Below are 18283 nucleotides of genomic sequence, written 5' to 3'. Positions count from 1 at the left end.
GACCCCCAGGGGGGAGGAGGGAGCGAGAGTGGACGTGGGGTGGAGGACTCTCGAGGAGGAGGGCTAAGTAGCTGGAGAGCAGAGTTAGAAGTGGTGGAAACAAGAGGAGAGATGGCCCTGCTCAGAGGAGCGTACAATCTAAGGGGAGGGGTGGTCTACTTTTATTCCTACCTTTCTTATTTACATTTTTACTATATTCTTCAAATTTTCACTCTGTTTCCTCAGTACTTTCATTGAGGAGAATGAATTGATCATGGACTGCCTGCAGTTCCATTTCCATTGCCTATCGGAGCCGCCTCTCTTCATTGAGCGCTTGCCAAAAGAATCACTGACAGCATTCTCCTCAGACTTCCTGTATCTAATCTATTTTCTTGTTTTTAAATAGAACATCACATATAATGAATGATTATTCATTCCCCAAATTTACTAATCACGTTACCATTGCCAATTTGTAACAGGTTGCAAAGTCACATATCAGTAATATCATTAAAGAAACACACACCACACCAAAGGTATGTTGAGGAAATGTTTTACTTAGCTTCGGTTACAAGAAATCTTCATACGGAAGTGGCAGTAAGCAATCTCAAAGTAAGCAAATAGCAGGGTAGACCGGATTTCAGCACAAGATCCTGCAATTCAAGGAGCATATAACAAAGCTGGACACTGTTCTTTTTACAGTCCTTAATCTGTGGTGGTACTCCCCTTGTTTAATGTACACATACAGCAAGGGAAACACGGCAAATTAGCAATAATGTTGCCGAAAAAAAGGGCCCTTAACTACGCTGTCAGCAAAAATGTCACTTAAACCTCATTTTGTGGTATATCACAAAAACCTGTCAATCAATCATTACCAAAATATTTGAGCCTATCATTTATTGTATGAACAGCTTGTGATTGCCTTGTATTTTTACCATGTAAGCAATTTTTGTCAGATACATCAGAAGTCATTAAAATTGAACCATTACTTGTTACAGTAACACACAAATGTTTAATGTAAATGTGCTTTTAGGTAAGTGAATTAGATAAGTAGATTGGTATACCTGTAGCATAGTTGCCAGCAGTCCCTTATTTCCAGGTTCAAGTATAGGTTGCAAATCCTTGCCACACTATTTTTTTCCTTGCAAATGTTCCTGTCAGTTAATTTATCCCTGAAGAGTTTTGTTATTGACAATGGGTCTTTACTCAAGTTTTCTAGATAAAACCATGTTGCAATGCAAGGGGTGCAAATGAGTTTATTATTTTGCACATAAGTAAAATACTGGCTGTTTTTTTCATGTAGCACACAAATACTTGATAGCTTATTTGTACACTGACATTTAAAGTTAATATAGGACATGCCCTCCCCCAAATATAAATCTGCCATCACATTTTAAATTTACCTCCCCCTCCAATGCAACATGGTTTTGCCATACTTGCTTTCTTTTGCTTAATTTTCCTTAATGAATCAGGCCCAATGGAGGAGTGCAAGAACCTGCAACCTGTCATTGTGTGGAACTATTGTGCCCAGAAACACCGGGTATGTAACCATCACCCATTTATGTCTGCAACTTTGGTGACTAAGTGTGTGCAGGAGGGGTGAGGGGTCCAAGTAGCGTTAAGCAGTGAGTGTAACGGTTATGATTTTGTGCTGGTGGAGAAGGTGTTTGAATAAAGTTGTCTTTTATATGAGTTGAGATGACCTGGCGCCCAATGTTTCTTTAAACAGCTTGCGCTGCACCACTAGTGTCCACTCCACTCATCCTATGTTGAACATCTGAGTATTCAGGTGACAACCCTCTATTTGTGCATGTCACACCCATTCCATAGCTGGAGTTAAAAAGCAGGGCAACAGCAAGTGGGTACCAAACTACACTATGGCACCCCCAGGAAGTGTACATTCAGCAGCAGCACCAGGGTTTCACAGCACCTTCAATAAGCACGTGTAACATAAATACAAACAGCAGAAAGATCACCTCCCTAATGCATCTTTTGGACAGAAACCTGCTGTTTTCACCTGAGAAATATATGCTGCAAATAGTATCTGCACAATATCAGCAATGTTGGTACAACATGAAATGGCTAGATAAATATATTACTTTTAAAACGTTTAAAATGCAATTGAATACTTTGTAGCAATGTAAAAATAAACACTGTATAAGAATGCGTGTAAAATGCAATGTAAAAAGCACTGTTTTACCATGTGTAATATCAGAAAGACCTTGTCGGTGTATTTTACAATAAGTAATTGAGTCTCGTTGCTAAATTAACCGCAATAATAATAACCGTATCTCTTTGGTGCACTACAGATTACAGACATTTTTCCCGCGCCTGCGATTCGAAGCAACGACCCGTTACCCTGGCAACCGTTCTATCTGTACGACCCGCCCCCGTAACGTGCTGCCTTTCACATGCACTATGCGCAGCATCATCTTGAGGGCGCGGCGACAGCATGGGCAATTGATCTAGCAGCGGACGCCGATTGGTTACCAGTGGAAGTCGGCCTAGGCTCACTCCATGCGGTTAGCCAATAGGAGCTGGAGCCGCTCCCGTGACATCTGTAGTGCGTAGCATGGATGGCCAATCAGAGCCAGGAAAAGAGATCGCTCGGTGTTTGCGTGACAGCCGAGAATGCTCTGTCCCGGTGCTGAAGAGGAAATAGTTCAACATATAAAGAGAGAGACGTATATACTGCAGTGACAGACGGCACATACCCTGGGAGAGGTGAGCGCTGCTGTACATTCATACATCCAGGTACATATATATCTATAGTCTGAAAAGCATCAGACGTTCTGGTCTGAAACTCTGTAATACGTTGTTTATGAATGTACATGCATTTCTTTTATATACAATATTTACAGTGTCATTTGGGAATCCTGTAGTTTTGGTTCAATGGGAAAACTGTTGTTGCAGACTTAGTGATATATATGCACATATATTATATTATATGACTGTCCTTCACTTATAAAGCCCTGACATCAGGGTCGTAACTAGGGCTGTGCGACAGGGGCGATAGCCCAGGGCGCAACGCTGAAGGGTGGCGCAATTTAGGAATATTTTAGGTTCATTTGGTTAAAATTGAGTGCTAGGGGGGCGGCATTTGCCTTTCTCGCCCCAGGCGCTAGAACTCTTAAGTTACGGATCTGCCTGACATATTACACAGTTCTGTACATTGAGGGGATCATGACACATGATTACAAATGACATACAATTACATGAAATAGAAGGTAAAGATGGGTCTGCCTGTGTGAGCTTACAATGTTAGAGGTGTGGGAATATTTAATAGGTAAGTTAGAGGGGTAATAAATATAGCTGGTGGGGAAGTGTATGGTTCCGTGTGCTGTCAGTGTTTGACCTTATAGTGATATGTTATACATTTAAAATTTTATATTGTTGTTAGTTTACTCACACATTGAAATCACTTCTACAGGGATGTGTAACAGTAATGGTTTCCAAACATTTTTTGGCATTAGAAATGTTTTTCCTCTTCTTATTTTCAATGACTAAACGTTATGTTTACCTTTATACTGCAGGTCCCGGGAAATATTCATCTGTCTGTCATTCACCAACTATTAGCAGACACAAATGGCTTCCAACGACAGCGTCCTCAGTTCAGCTTACCTTGCTGTTGAGTACATTGACTCTCTACTGCCAGAAAATCCTCTGCAGCTACCTTTCAAATATGCCTGGACCTATATGATGGACAACTATACTAAGTTTCAGATTGCAACGTGGGGATCCCTCATTGTTCATGAGTTCATCTACTTTATGTTCTGCCTCCCTGGTTTTCTATTTCAGTTCTTCCCTTTTATGCAGCGGTATAAGATTCAGCAGGTGTGTTCTTTATTTGTCTACACCTTATATATCTTGATCAATTTTAATAGTGTAAAAAGTTGTGAATATTCTTAATATTTCAAGTAACCTTATGTAATATACATTGTGTGCTCAGTTAAGCCCAGAGCATGTGTGAACATGCAATTCTTTTATGACAGGAGAGAACAGCAGGCATTTATGATGTTTCCACTCATTGTCCTTGAAGTCTGGATAGTAATGATTTATGTGACCTTAAAGATAATAGGCTATATAATTATTCTCTTGTGTGATAAACATGTATATATTGGGCTTCTTTGATTATCTGTTAAAATGATTTATTAGTTCAGTGTTGCTTGTGGTATAAAGTATACATTCCCTATTTCATCACTGCCTAGGGTCTTTTCTAAAAATTGGTGTACTAAAAAATACTTTCAGTTTGCAAACTGTGCTGTATTTGTGAACTATGTACACTCCTATAAGTAAATTCATTTGAACTGTGACAAAATGCTTTAGCACTATAAGATATTGATACCCAAGGGAGATAAATAAATTTAACTGACCATTAAAAACCCTTGACTTATGTCTGTGAAGACTGTAAGGAAATAATAATAGACCAAGATTTAGTGCAATAATATAATATAACGTTAATGTAATGTAACCTTTTGTTTACTACTAGCAACTCATTATTGTATTTTTTATTATTATAGGATAGACCAGAGACATGGGAAGGCCAGTGGAGATGCTTCAAAATGCTTCTTTTCAATCACTTCTGCATCCAGCTTCCTTTGATCTGTGGGACCTACTATTTTACAGAATATTTTAACATTCCATATGACTGGGATAACATGCCTAGGTGGTGAGTAACATTGATATATTTCATAAATTGGAATTTGTTATCTTGCTTTTAAATGTGTCCCATTAACCAGTACAGCATACGTAAATGCATATAAAATTCTTGTCACTTGTTTGTTTTTCCCCGATTGACATCACACCCACAACTGCTGTCTGGTGTATAAGTGATATCACTAATAGCTAAAGGTCTAGTTTCAATATAGATCAATTATGAAAAAAGCATCTTGTAAGAGTCACCAATATCATAAAATGTTCCACATTTTGTTCTCTAGCTGAGTGCAGTATATTAATATCTGTTATCAGTTATCCATAGTGTTACAGTAGGCCTACATACATGAAGACTGATGTGCAAAGCTGCATCCCTACGCTGCATTGTCTTATCTGAAATGTCTAGGTCCGAAAATGTCCTTGACATTTTACATATTTGCAAATTTCACTAGTAGCTCTTTCACATAGGTTAGCCTAGGGTTTATGTTTAATAGTCCAGATTCCTGCCCAACATTACAACTAATTTATCTCCTATTCCAGCACCCTACTGCATCTCCTATTCCAGCTCCCTACTGCATCTCCTATTCCAGCTCCCTACTGCATCTCCTATTCCAACTCCCTACTGCATCTCCTATTCCAGCTCCCTACTGCATCTCCTATGCCAGCTCCCTACTGCATCTCCTATTCCAGCTCCCTGCTGCATCTCCTATTCCAGCTCCCCACTGCATCTCCTATTCCAGCTCCTTACTGCATCTCCTATTCCAGCTCCTTACTGCATCTCCTATTCCAGCTCCTTACTGCATCTCCTATTCTAGTTTGCTTCTATATCTCCTACTCTAGTTCACTTTAGAACATATTAATTTTGTGTTTGATGTTAGGTTGGGATGCCTGTTCTAGTTTAGATTGCTTACACCCCTAGGTTAGAGAATTGGGTAAACCACTGGTGGTGGCATCCAGTCAGATAAAAAGTCCATTTAAAAAAGTGGCACAAATATTTTAGTGGTGTAAATTAGTAAAAAGTGTAGTGGATCATGCTCAGTCATTGTTTTGTGGAAAGAGAATTGTTAGAGTGATGCATGTGTTGTAGGATTACGTTGATTATTAGCAGTCATTTGCATTGAATTATTTGCATGTTTTATTAATGAATTGCCAGCTTGATGCTCATGGGCAACATTTCCACTGGTGTTCTTATTCAACTGTTCTTCTGTTGTAGGTATGTTTTGTGCTCCCAGTGTTTTGGCTGTGCAGTCATTGAAGATGCCTGGCACTATTTCCTCCACCGGCTCCTGCACCATAAGAGGATATACAAGTATATCCACAAAGTTCATCATGAGTTTATAGTAATTACAGATTTATTATTACTAGTTGTACATACATTCGATCTATTTTCTGGAATACTTTGGACTTGAGGATTTCCAGATAAATTCTGTAGCTAGGTGCATTATGCCTAAACTGTACTAAAACACCTGTCAAATGCTCTCGCAACACTGCTCCTGGTATTCTCCTCATTGAATTGTTTAACAGTGCTTCTCATAGTAATTAAAGGAATAAACACTTGGGGGTATATTTACTAAACTGTGGGTTTGGAAAAGTGGAGATGTTGCCTATAGCAACCAATCAGATTCTAGCTGTCATTTATTTAGTGCATTCTACAGAATAACAGCTAGCATCTGATTGGTTGCTATAGGCAACATCTGCGCTTTTTCAAACACGCAGTTTAGTAAATCTAGCCCTATGTGATCATGTCCATGTATATGAGAAAAGTTACTGAAAAGCAGCAATATTCTACTTTTTTTTTTCTCTCTTTCCATGTTTTCAGAACTTTCTGCATAACTGATTTCCAGACAAGAGATCCCACACATGTACTTAATTAATTATATTTTAATAACTTTTTAATTGAGCAAACTAAGTACATCATACAATTTGTAAAAGCAGTAATGAATTGTTGATGCATTAAATGATAACTGGTTATGATGTCTATTCTGTGTGTTTTTCCAGTCTCCATTCGGGATGCAGGCTGAATATGCTCACCCTCTGGAAACCCTGATTTTGGGAGCCGGGTTTTTCATTGGAATCATGGTTTTCTGTAATCACGTCGTTCTCCTGTGGGCATGGGTTATGGTTAGACTTATGGAAACAATAGATGTTCACAGGCAAGTAGCTTTTATGCATTGATTAGCGTGCGTCTAATACTCTTGTAATATGCCTGCAAATAATAACTTTTTATTTACTACGTTAGTTTCACTCTGAACCAAGACGAATAGATTCTGACCACACTTTGTAATAGTCTTTTCCTAAGTAACCACTCATTATATTCACACAACCCCTTACTTTATTTATTTGTTCTTCTCACTTTCGGACCACCAAATCTCTTAGTTATTGAGCCATCTCAGTACCTCCAGCTATTTCTGCCCTATTAAGAACCCTTGAATTTGTCACTTTTCCACTCCAGTGACAATAGTTCAGTACACTCATACGTCCAACACCTCTGCTGGGTTCTCCACCGTTTTTGGGCTCCATGACATCCCAGTTCCTGCTTGTTGTCCGACTGAAATATACCAACACCAACCATACCAGTACTGAGAGGAACTCCCTACCTTATGAGAGAGTGGTTTCTTAAAGTGGACATCACTGATAACATGATTAAGCAAATAATTAACTTTACTGCATGTTTGTGGTGTTTGTAGTTTTTCTTTCCAATGTGCTAGTCTCTCAAGAAGCTGGAAATAAGCACTGTCTAATGTATATTTTTCTCCTCTTTTTAGTGGTTATGACATACCTCTGAATCCACTTCACCTAATCCCATTTTATGCTGGTGCACGTTTTCACGATTTCCATCACATGAACTTTGTGGGTAACTACGCATCAACATTCACATGGTGGGACAAACTCTTCAACACAGATTCCCAATATAACAGCCACAGAGGGAAAGTAAAGGCACAAGAAGAAAAGAAGACAAAATAATTTATTTCAAAGTCGCAGCTTAATTTTCTAGTGTGCGGATCATAAAATGCTCTTAGTAAATCCTGAATGCTATCACAGATAGAAGAAAAGAGTCTGACTTGTATGTAGCGCGTCTGCAAGAGAAAAGCATTTGTGGAAATCGGTCACAAATCCAGTTGCAGGTACCACATTGGACCTTAATGTCAGAATGGTAACCCTGGGTACAACAGAACTCTTCAAGCACGGCTGATTGCTACTTGCCAAGTGCGACTGTTCAGAGAATACAAAGACAGTTCAGCATTTTTTTGCCACTTTCATCTATTTGACTTTTTCAGAAAAATACAGTATCCACTTTGTAAAATGTTGAGTTTTATTTTTCTACATAATACATATTTTAATTATTTAATGTTTTAATTGAAAACAACATGGTGCCTCACCTAGTATGGTAATTAAAATGTTGTGATATCTGTACAGTTGCATTGGTGATGCCCATGGTGAGATACGAGTTCAGATGAAATTCATTTAGGCACCTTACTCTTCAGTGTTAGTCACTGTAACCTGGCCCTCTATGGCATATGATTATTATATCCAAACACCTACATACATTACTTTATTCCCGTCGGCAATCGGCCTACCCAGTAGTGGTAACATTTCTAAATGAGTAAGCTGGTCAGAGTAATGTGCAGAGTTTGTTCAGCCTGATGCCTACATGGCAAAATCTGTGCCATTGGGCCATGCAGAAGTGTGACCAAACTGCTATCTGATCCTGCTAGACAATCGGGCTGCACATCCAGATCCACATGTATGGCTATCATAGGACTATAATATTCATTGCATACATGCAGAAGCTCACTGTAATCATTCCATCAGGTTTAGCTGTTCATGTTTTGAAAACTAGATCTGGAAAATTATGGAAACTATACTAGACCATATATAGGCCAGATGTCAGGGATTAGTTTATGAACAAACCAGTTAGTTAATATTTCAAATTTGATTGTTCCATATGTAAATATAAAAATACAGTCACATCTGGCCTGGGTATGGATAACTATGAGGACCGTTAGTCTAGAGAGCCCTTTTGTTATTGTTTAATACTTCACATTACATGTCATTGTTAACTTCATGGTTTTTTTTTTTTTTTCGTTTTTTTTCATTTTTAAAGGGTGAAATAAAATATTAATCATTCCATGTATATTTCTTTTGTTTATTATAGAACAATTAAATTGTTAATCTTGTAACATGAGCAGTTTTCTTTTTTGTTTCGGGAGTATAAAATTGATCTCCCAGTATTTGCATTTTTCTTATCTCTTTTATTATTATAGACAATTTGTATGCTTCTTGACAGTATTTCAAGTCATTTCACTGCCCAGTAATGCTCACAGCAGTCTGGGAAATGCTTAGAAAGGACACACAATATAAAACTGTGATTCTCTGGACGTTATTTTTTCATTAGCTTGAATTTGAACAAATGCCTGTGCATTTAACCACATCCAACATCTAGGGCCTGATTCATTAAGGATCTTAACTTAAGAAACTTCTTATTTAAGTCTCCTGGACAAAACCATGTTACAATGCAAGGGGTGCAAATGAGTTTTCTGTTTTGCACATAAGTTAAATACTGACTGTTTTTTCATGTAGCACACAAATATCAACTTTACATTTCAGTGTACAAATAAGCTATCAAGTATTTGTGTGCTACATGAAAAAACAGTCAGTATTTAACGTATGTGCAAAACAGAAAACTCATTTGCACCCCTTGCATTGTAACATGGTTTTGTCCAGGAGACTTAAATAAGAAGTTTCTTAAGTTAAGATCCTTAATGAATCAGGCCCCTAATGCTTAAGTACAACAAAATACATTAGTAAGAGCTTATTGTTACAGAGATGTTTAAATCCCTTTTATAATGTTGGAGATCTGTTAGAGCTGCCAGATATTCATTTTGTGGACTTTATCAATATTTATGAAAACACAGCCTATTAATTTATTAGGATCTAATGATCTTTGGACAAACCTTCTTTAATCAATCCTACCCAGAAATAGGAAAATCCCCTCATTACATGAATCAGTCAGCTCTCAGCACTAGATAAATCAGTCTGTTAACTCTTCTTGGAGGATCTGTCACCTATACACAACTGAACAGTAAACAGATACCTGTACTGACAAATAATATTGCTCTGTCCTCGCTACATGTTACCCTGTGGCCTGTGTGTGGTCTGACACGCAGATAACCCATCCTACTCTCCAGTAAGCCACAAGATATAGAAATCTGAAGAAATAGGAATTTAATTTATTGAAGTAGTTGGATATGTATGGTAAAACTGATAAAACAGACAAGAGAGTATACAAATACGATATGAAAACATCACACAATTCAAAGCAAATAGCATATGCAGATACATGTGAAACATTGGTGAGCACATGACAGGATGAAGCTTCTGGTCTGTGTAATAGTAGATATAAATCTATGACCTTAACAGCGTTGCTATCACAATGGAGAAAATTGAGAATGCTGCTTTTTGCTCACAGCACAATTTGACAAGTTGGATTTATTTTGCTCACAGAATGTACTTGTGATCATTACAGTGAAGGATGGACACCTCAGAGGGACAAAACACGGACAAACCAAAGTCAATCACCAGATGGAGCTCACACACTTAAGTGCACACAACTAGAAATAAACAGTGCTGTGGGCATGACCGTCCCCACTTGGTATCAACAGATACCACCATTGAAATCCTCAGAATATAGCAACAGGACCAATTTGGATACTGGTCTGAATAATAACTTCGTCTCACCCTGCTTGCAGATCTTGAGCTCAACCTTGTGGACCTTCCCATCCTTACTTGGAGATACTTTGGTGATGAGGCTTAGGGGCCACTCATGGCGTTGTGATTGGCACTCTGACAAGAACAACATTACCAGGTTTTAAGTTAGGTTTGACAACTTGTCACTTGTTCCGTGGTAGCAAGGTAGAGATGTACTGTTTCTTCCATCTATCCCTGAAGGTGTTTGTAATACTTTGTACTTGTTTCCATTGCCGATTGAAAAAGTCCTTGGTGTTGAACCCTCCAGAAGCAGCATAGATTACCCCTGTTTTCTGATTAAGGAGAATGACAGGAGTAAGCAAAAAAATTTATAAAACTGGGACCAGAGGTCTACCTTAAACAATTGCTGAGACTTCAGTCATGGAAGTTGATAGACACTCATGAATGAGTATTGCAGTTCCTACTTGTAGGAAGATGGAATCAAGAATACTGTGAACTATATTGATAATTCTTTCTCAGGCCCACTGTGGGAAGAGTGATGTGGGTTAAAAGTCTGTGTACAGCTCTGGTTACTAATGTATCTCTCCACACTTTTGGTGGTGACATTTAAAAAGATTTACAGTTCTTTGGTTTCTTGGTTAGTGCATCTGTCAAACCGGATGTGTCTTACAGGGCCTCGAATGGCGATTAAATATCTGACAGCATTAATTAAGCTTGAAGTATCAGAGATTATAGACCTCTATGTGTACAACCCTGATGGCCACAAAAGTCAGTACAACTACACAACACGTTTTGCATTGGCTCCTCTAGTGTGTCGGGGAGGTAACAGACCAGGGACCAAATACATCATGTCCTACATTGGTAAAGGGAGGGTCAACTGGGAGATTGGCCATATTTTGCATTTAAAATACACTAGCAGAATACCCGGCGTTGCCCGGGATTTAAAGAATGTTTATTTACAAAAATCAATCTAAATATTAAACATACATGTAAATATCATGTTAAAATTGGACCAGTAGAAGGTGAAAAGTGAAAATGTAAAACTGTATTTGAACTGTATATGATGGAACGAACCGATAAACAATTACTTCAAAACAGCTTGATAAACTATATTTCTTGTTTCTTGTTTCTCGTTTCTTCATTTTCTTTTCTTTCGTGGCATTTTATTATTTCAAGTTCATGCGTACCAGGAAAGAACAATAAAATATTAAGGAAGATAATATGTGCACAACTGCTAACACATTTGTAAAAGAAAAGAAAAATACATAGGAAGACAGAAGGACAGCAGTCTCCAGGCCTCAGCTAGAGCCACTGTTGCCATGGTGACGTGGCATTAACTTCCTGTATGCCATGAGGTTAGATAGTTATATGTGTAATGTGCAGTGATGAGCAGCAGGGGCCTCAGCTTTTGTTGGGGCTGCTGTTCTTATGGTGACGCTGTCACAGCCGCTTCCTCTTATTTTTCCGCCGTGGCCCGAATTACCCGAGATCCTCCGCAGTGTTGAAAACTGTGGATTTGTATAGAAAGATAGAAGGACAGCAGTATATAGGCCTTACCTTGTTTTTGGGGCCACCGTTGCCTGGGATTTTAAGAATGAACCTGTAGAGATTTAAGTAATATGCCCCCACAATATTTGTTGTCAGATTAAAAGTCATATGTGTACCAAGTTTGGTGTAAATTGTTCCAGACATTCCAGAGTTATGGTCGTTTTCAATGATTTTTAGGTGTTACCCCCCTCACCACCCCCACCCTTAGGAGTGCTAGTGGTGTCTTGCCCCCACAATATTTGTTGTCAGACTGTAAGTCATATGTGTACCAGGTTTGGTGTAAATTGTTCCAGACATTCCAGAGTTATTGTCGTTTTCGATGATTTTTAGGTGTTACCCCCCCTTGCCACCCCCACCCTTAGGAGTGCTAGGGGTGTCTTACCCCCACAATATTTGTTGTCAGACTGTAAGTCATATGTGTACCAGGTTTGGTGTAAATTGTTCCAGACATTCCAGAGTTATGGTCGTTTTCGATGATTTTTAGGTGTTACCCCCCTCGCCACCCCCACCCTTAGGAGTGCTAGGGGTGTCTTGCCCCCACAATATTTGTTGTCAGACTGTAAGTCATATGTGTACCAGGTTTGGTGTAAATTGTTCCAGACATTCCAGAGTTATGGTCGTTTTCGATGATTTTTAGGTGTTACCCCCCTCGCCACCCCCACCCTTAGGAGTGCTAGGGGTGTCTTGCCCCCACAATATTTGTTGTCAGACTGTAAGTCATATGTCTACCAGGTTTGGTGTAAATTGTTCCAGACATTCCAGAGTTATGGTCGTTTTCGATGATTTTTAGGTGTTACCCCCCTCGCCACCCCCACCCGTAGGAGTGCTAGGGGTGTCTTGCCCCCACAATATTTGTTGTCAGACTGTAAGTCATATGTGTACCAGGTTTGGTGTAAATTGTTCCAGACATTCCAGAGTTATGGTCGTTTTCAATGATTTTTAGGTGTTACCCCCCTCGCCACCCCCACCCCGTAATGAATTTCAATTTCAATTTTTTTTTAGTTGCCTCCATCATGTTTTAATACACTCGTATGCAAAATTTCATGATCTTCGCTTGAAAAATGTGGATTTGTATAGAAAGACAGACAGAAGGACAAATTTTCTCTTTTATATATTAGATTACGAAGCCTACGGCAAGTGATGCATTTGAAAACCACGCTACTTACACACCTTTTTGCTCCAATTATCCAGAACCCCAGACTTTGTAGAGTCCCTTCAGTGAATAATCGTCCTTGATGTTTGACTTGATGATGGTATTTTTGCAGAAGTAATGTGGTGATTGCCAGGAATTGTGAGAGGATCAGAGACCGCTTTTTTTTAAGAGACAGCTTACTATCAACAGATCTTTTTCATTGAGGAATGGGTTAAGCTTTCTCAGGACACTGTCTCTAGGAATATGTTTTTGGCTAGTATTGCAGTAAATCCCCCTAGCATAGGTTTGATGTTGCACAGCACATGTGATGAGATTTCTGTTACTGTGTAAGTATTTTGACAATGGTGTCAGCCCTTGTAGTTATTCACATTTACAGATGTGAAAATTTTAAAACAGCAAGCTATGTGGGTTAGACAGTTAATGGCTCTAACAAGTGACTTCCAGGTTGAGGATCTTTTGAATCTTTGAGATCTGAGATCACAGTATGAGCCTGCATCCACTAGCTCGAATTTGTCACACTCAGGGACCTTCCAATCTGTTTTGTACAAAAATACAGGTCCTGTGAGCCACATAATGTATTTAGGGTAACATGGTCTGCAGGATTGGGATTGGCAGGTACACAGAGCCACTGCCACTGTTTTGGATCTCCTTATCCGTAGCACCCCATTTTTTTACATAAATGTGAAATCATCTGGTTTTGTTGCAAATGTAACCTAACACTACTTTATTGTTTATATAGAACTCAATTTCTTCCAGCTTAATGGTCTTTTTTTCAGATTTTATGAGTTCAGCTAGTTCAACGGCTAGTACAGTGGCACAAAGTTCCAGTCCGGGTATTGTGCTCCGGGTGTGTTGATAATTTTACCTAACAAACCTGATGACACTGTCTTTTATCATTCATTGTTTTAAGGTAGGCAAAAGCAGCTAATGCTTGGACATAAACATTTGAGAATACACAGAGTTTCTGGGTATGTGTTTCTGTGGAAGGGACAGAAGCATATGAACTTAGCAAAATCTAATGTGGCTCGGTTGGCCCTAGGATAAGCTGCTGGTGTATTGACATGAAGGGGATGTGATGTGCATTGATACCTGTTAGCATGGTCGGGCTGGGACTAAAAATCAGCCCTGGCATTTAAAGTACACAGGCCCACCTCAGTTCCAGCAGGAAAGAAACTGTGACCGAAAAGGGCGTGACCACATTGTGTTGTGGGTTTGGCCAACATGGGGCATTGATAGATATATTATAATAAAACAGTACATTTATCACGCCCTCCCAGCCACATCACGCCATCCCCCCAGGCACATTATGACACCCCCAGCCCAATGTACTTATCTATGCTTCTGGTGCTGCTGACAACCATAAGGGTTGGAACTTCCTGTAGAGTGAGCAGGGAAGCTCTTTGTCTCACAAGATTACCAAATCTTATGATACTTAGAGCTCCTCGACTTTCTCTGCAGTCTGTGTCCTGTCCGGGAACTGGGAGCAGCTATCAGTTCCCTTCCCCTATCCAGAGGTGGATTAAGGCTCAGGGGGCCAAGGGTATTTAAGACAGCAGGGCCCCTATTATGTAACATGGTTATCATTTTAGACAAATACACAGGCACTACTGTTAGAAGCATACAGTTCTGCCTTCACAAGCAGTACGTTGTGAAGCAGGACATACCTCCCAACTGTCCTTCCAGTCAGACCAAATCCTGACTAAGTGAGACAGTCACCCAAATTTAGGACTGCCCCACCAGATTCAGGACAGTTGGCAGACTGTCCTGCTTTCTCCTACCTGTCTTGGTCACTTTCACCACTTGTAGCAGCTGGTTTCTTTCAGTTCCTTCTTGTCTTGATCCTGGAATATTGGATGCCCTATTTTGAAAAAAATGGGTACATGAGATTTAGAAAACTCCAACCACGCCCGGTGTTAAAACAATAGCACTCACGTTTTATAATTAGGCCTCCCTCCAGTCCCCACAATAATAATATTCACATTTAATAAGTAGAACCTATTTCCCTCCAACCAGCCCCAACATTAAATTAACAATATACCCATTTACTCAAAATATATTTCCCTCCCTCCAAACAGTCCCATAACGCACACTGTATGAGAATACTGCGCACACACGCACACTGTATGAATATACTGTGCCCACATGCACACTTTATGAACATGGCTCCCACACACACACTGTATGAACATGGCCCCCACACACACACTGTATGAACATGGCCCCCACACGCGCACTGTATGAACATGGCCTCCATATGCACACTGTATGAACACGCACACTGTACAAACACACACACTGTATGAAAACACACACTCTGTACTGGCACACTCACAATATTTCCGGCCACACACTTACCTTATTACCTTATAGTTTCAGGGATGTGCGGCCGATGCCAGTAATCACATGGGACACGCACCACGTGACAGGTACCGTCCCATGTGATTAAAATCACATGGCCGCACATCACTGAAACTCTGTCCACCGAGCAGCGCGCAGTGAGATGCTCGGCGGACGGGGTGGGCATGTTGCCGGCTTCTGGATTGGCTCAACTAGCCATCGACCCTTCCAGCATTTGCCAGAAGTGCCAGATGGCCAGTCCGGCCCTGCCTGCTAGAATTCTATGGCTCAGGCCTTTGTGTGGAGGAGACAGTTCTTGCATGGTAATTTACAGGCTTGAGCACCTGGTGTGGGAAGAAGTGGTCACCTATTGGTTTGCCTTACCTTACCTAACGTTCTATCATTTCTAGACTTGAGGTTTACCTTGTATCACATGATTAGCTCACCTCACTGATGAAATCTTGTGCTGGCTAAGGGTTGTTGGCTGGTTTCGAGACCTGATAAGCATACTCAGCTGTGTGTTGCAATGAATCTTGGGGTTCCAGTACTGAGCCGAGTACATTGCTGCGTTGTCTTCTATAAAGACATCTCATGCTGTTACATGGTGCTGTTATAAAGGTGCTTGACTGTGTAGGGACTGCTGTATTGCCGTATTCCAGGAGGTGCACTGCATCTCCATTATACCATCATCCTAAAAATATCATCCACTTGACCAACTTCAATAACTTGGTCCGCTGTGCTATTCCAGAACCCCGCGTCTGCTGCCACACACACACATTAGACAAACAGATCAGTCTTCCTCTGAGCAAGGATAAATTTGGTGCTCCAGAATTCAAGGCAGCTTATCTTCTGCATCCTGGGGAGTCACCTCTGCCGCTCAGATTAATAAAAAATGGCACTGTTCCCAACATAGGGTGTGTATGGGCACCTCCACTACACCTCGTGTGCACATCTATGAACATAACCACAAACCTATATATCCTACTTGCTGGTGTATTTCCTATATACTTCTTGCCACCAGATGGCAGGTATCCAATTCCAAAGTATTGCTTTGTATGACAAATTCATGTCCCAAGTGTAGCAATGATGTTTTTGGATTATCAATGAAATATTATATTTATACATACAGATGCGTAATAGTGCTATTACTGTGCTGAACTGGCTATATTTCTGTAATATCCAGTGTTCTACAGTTAACTCCTTCTGAATAAAATATTTATACCTATATTTTTTTAGTTTATGATATAAAATACCAAATACATTTGTTAATGCACTTTTTATGAATTATTTTCTTTTTCTGGTGGCATTTCTTTGGACCGATATTGGAAGCAATGTATTTTATTTAAGCATTTCCATCATTCTGCCATTTGGTTAATTTCACATATCAATTACATGAAAACATAGATATTGTATATGTATATTATTTATTTACCTGCATATGGACCTGGTGCACAATCTTAGCTGGTGGGACATTTTCTGCTCTTGGCACACTTTCAAGTAAGAAGCCACAAACTGAGTGGTATATTTGCGTTTATGACAAACTGCAGATTCTCAGCGGTTTACCGTCTTTAAAATGGCAGTTATATTAAAGACAAAACCCATTGTTTTAATAAAATGACAGCAAACGGTGAGAATCGACAGTTTGTCGGAACCGCTGCTTAGTAAATATACTCCTGAGAGTTAGATAGTGGTGGGAGCAGGGTTCCAAGTAATATAAAGTAGTGATATGTTCCTTCCACACTGATGCAGGAAGTTTGTGGTGTCAAATGCACCTCTCTATGAAAAAAAGTTCATACATTTATGTTGTTTTTTCTTTCATAAAATAGTCTTCATTGCTTCTCTCACTACAGATCACCTTAACTTTGTGTATTTGACCAATTGGACATTGTTTTATTTTCTAGTAGGATGATAAAGAATATAAGTGTAGTAAGGAGAAATGGCAGCATAATGTGTAATCTGGTCTCATGATTATAAATCAAAATATCCAAAAACAGGAAACAAGTGTTATCACTTCTTCAGAAGACTGATTTAAATATTCTTGGAGCATTTTCCATATTTTCCTGTCAATCTAATGTGTAGCATAGTTGCCTACTCTCCCGGAATGTCCGGGAGACTCCCGAATTTCTGGGAGTCCTCCCGGACTCCTGGGAGAGCGAGACAACCTCCCGGTTTCTGATCTCCATATTAGTAAAGTGGTGGGGCGGGGCTTAGGATGTGAAAAGTGAGTCATTGTGGCCCCGTCCCCGTGGTAATTGTCCGGAAACAGTGATTGATGGTTTGGGGGCGTGTCCAAATCACGTGACCTGTCGACCCGCTTCCCCCAGCACGCCAACCTCCCCCTGATCTCCCGGAGGAGTCCTTGTCAATGTAGGCAATTATGATGTAGTGAATGTGGGAATGAAAGTTTATAATAAATAATGACCATGGAGGTTGCCACTAGCTACTTCAAGAAACTTACCTATTGAGCAAAAAGCATGTATTAACTGTTTATGTGTCCTGAAACCACAAAAGTATCTCTATGTGTATTAAACAAAAGCATAAACCATGGTGCTGTGTCTATAATTCCAAAGTCTCTAAAGAGTGCACTTCCTTCATGAACCAACAAAGTGGCAGTCAATTTCTGTGAGCCTTGCTGAGATTCAAGGTGATTTACCTGTAATTTAAAGAAACTTACCTATAGAGCAAAAAGCATGTATTAACATTCTAAGTGGAAGAGGGCACAGCTGAAACAAGAGGAGCAAATGTGGTTCAGAGTGGAGACTGGAACAGTTGTGAGGGTGCATTACTGTGAATAGTGTTATCCGGGATAAGGTCACCTCTAAAAGAGAGATGGATTTTCAAAGAGCATCTAAAGATTGGAAGGCTGTGGGAAAGTCTAATTGAGCGTGGTAAGGAATTCCATAAGTG

General features: G+C 39.8%; 1 protein-coding gene across 2 annotated transcripts; it reads left to right on the top strand.

Moving 5' to 3' along the window:
* Nucleotides 1-2547: 2547 nt before the first annotated feature.
* On the top strand, nt 2548-8812 carry MSMO1 (methylsterol monooxygenase 1). 2 transcript variants are annotated; one of them, XM_075197978.1, is made up of 6 exons: nt 2548-2700; nt 3510-3810; nt 4497-4645; nt 5843-5969; nt 6628-6782; nt 7395-8812. In XM_075197978.1, the coding sequence occupies exons 2-6, from the start codon at nt 3562-3564 to the stop codon at nt 7591-7593; spliced, it is 879 nt and encodes a 292-aa protein (XP_075054079.1). In that variant the 5' UTR covers nt 2548-2700; nt 3510-3561; the 3' UTR covers nt 7594-8812. The 2 variants fall into 2 exon arrangements, with proteins under 2 accessions (XP_075054079.1, XP_075054072.1); XM_075197971.1 differs by having other exon boundaries at nt 2548-2730.
* The last annotated feature ends 9471 nt before the right edge of the window (nt 8813-18283 follow it).

Source organism: Mixophyes fleayi, chromosome 1 (assembly GCF_038048845.1).
Source record: "Mixophyes fleayi isolate aMixFle1 chromosome 1, aMixFle1.hap1, whole genome shotgun sequence".
Classification (NCBI taxonomy): Eukaryota; Metazoa; Chordata; class Amphibia; order Anura; family Limnodynastidae; genus Mixophyes; species Mixophyes fleayi.
The sequence above is the reverse complement of the archived record's forward strand: the minus strand, read 5'-3'. Positions and strand labels throughout refer to the sequence as shown.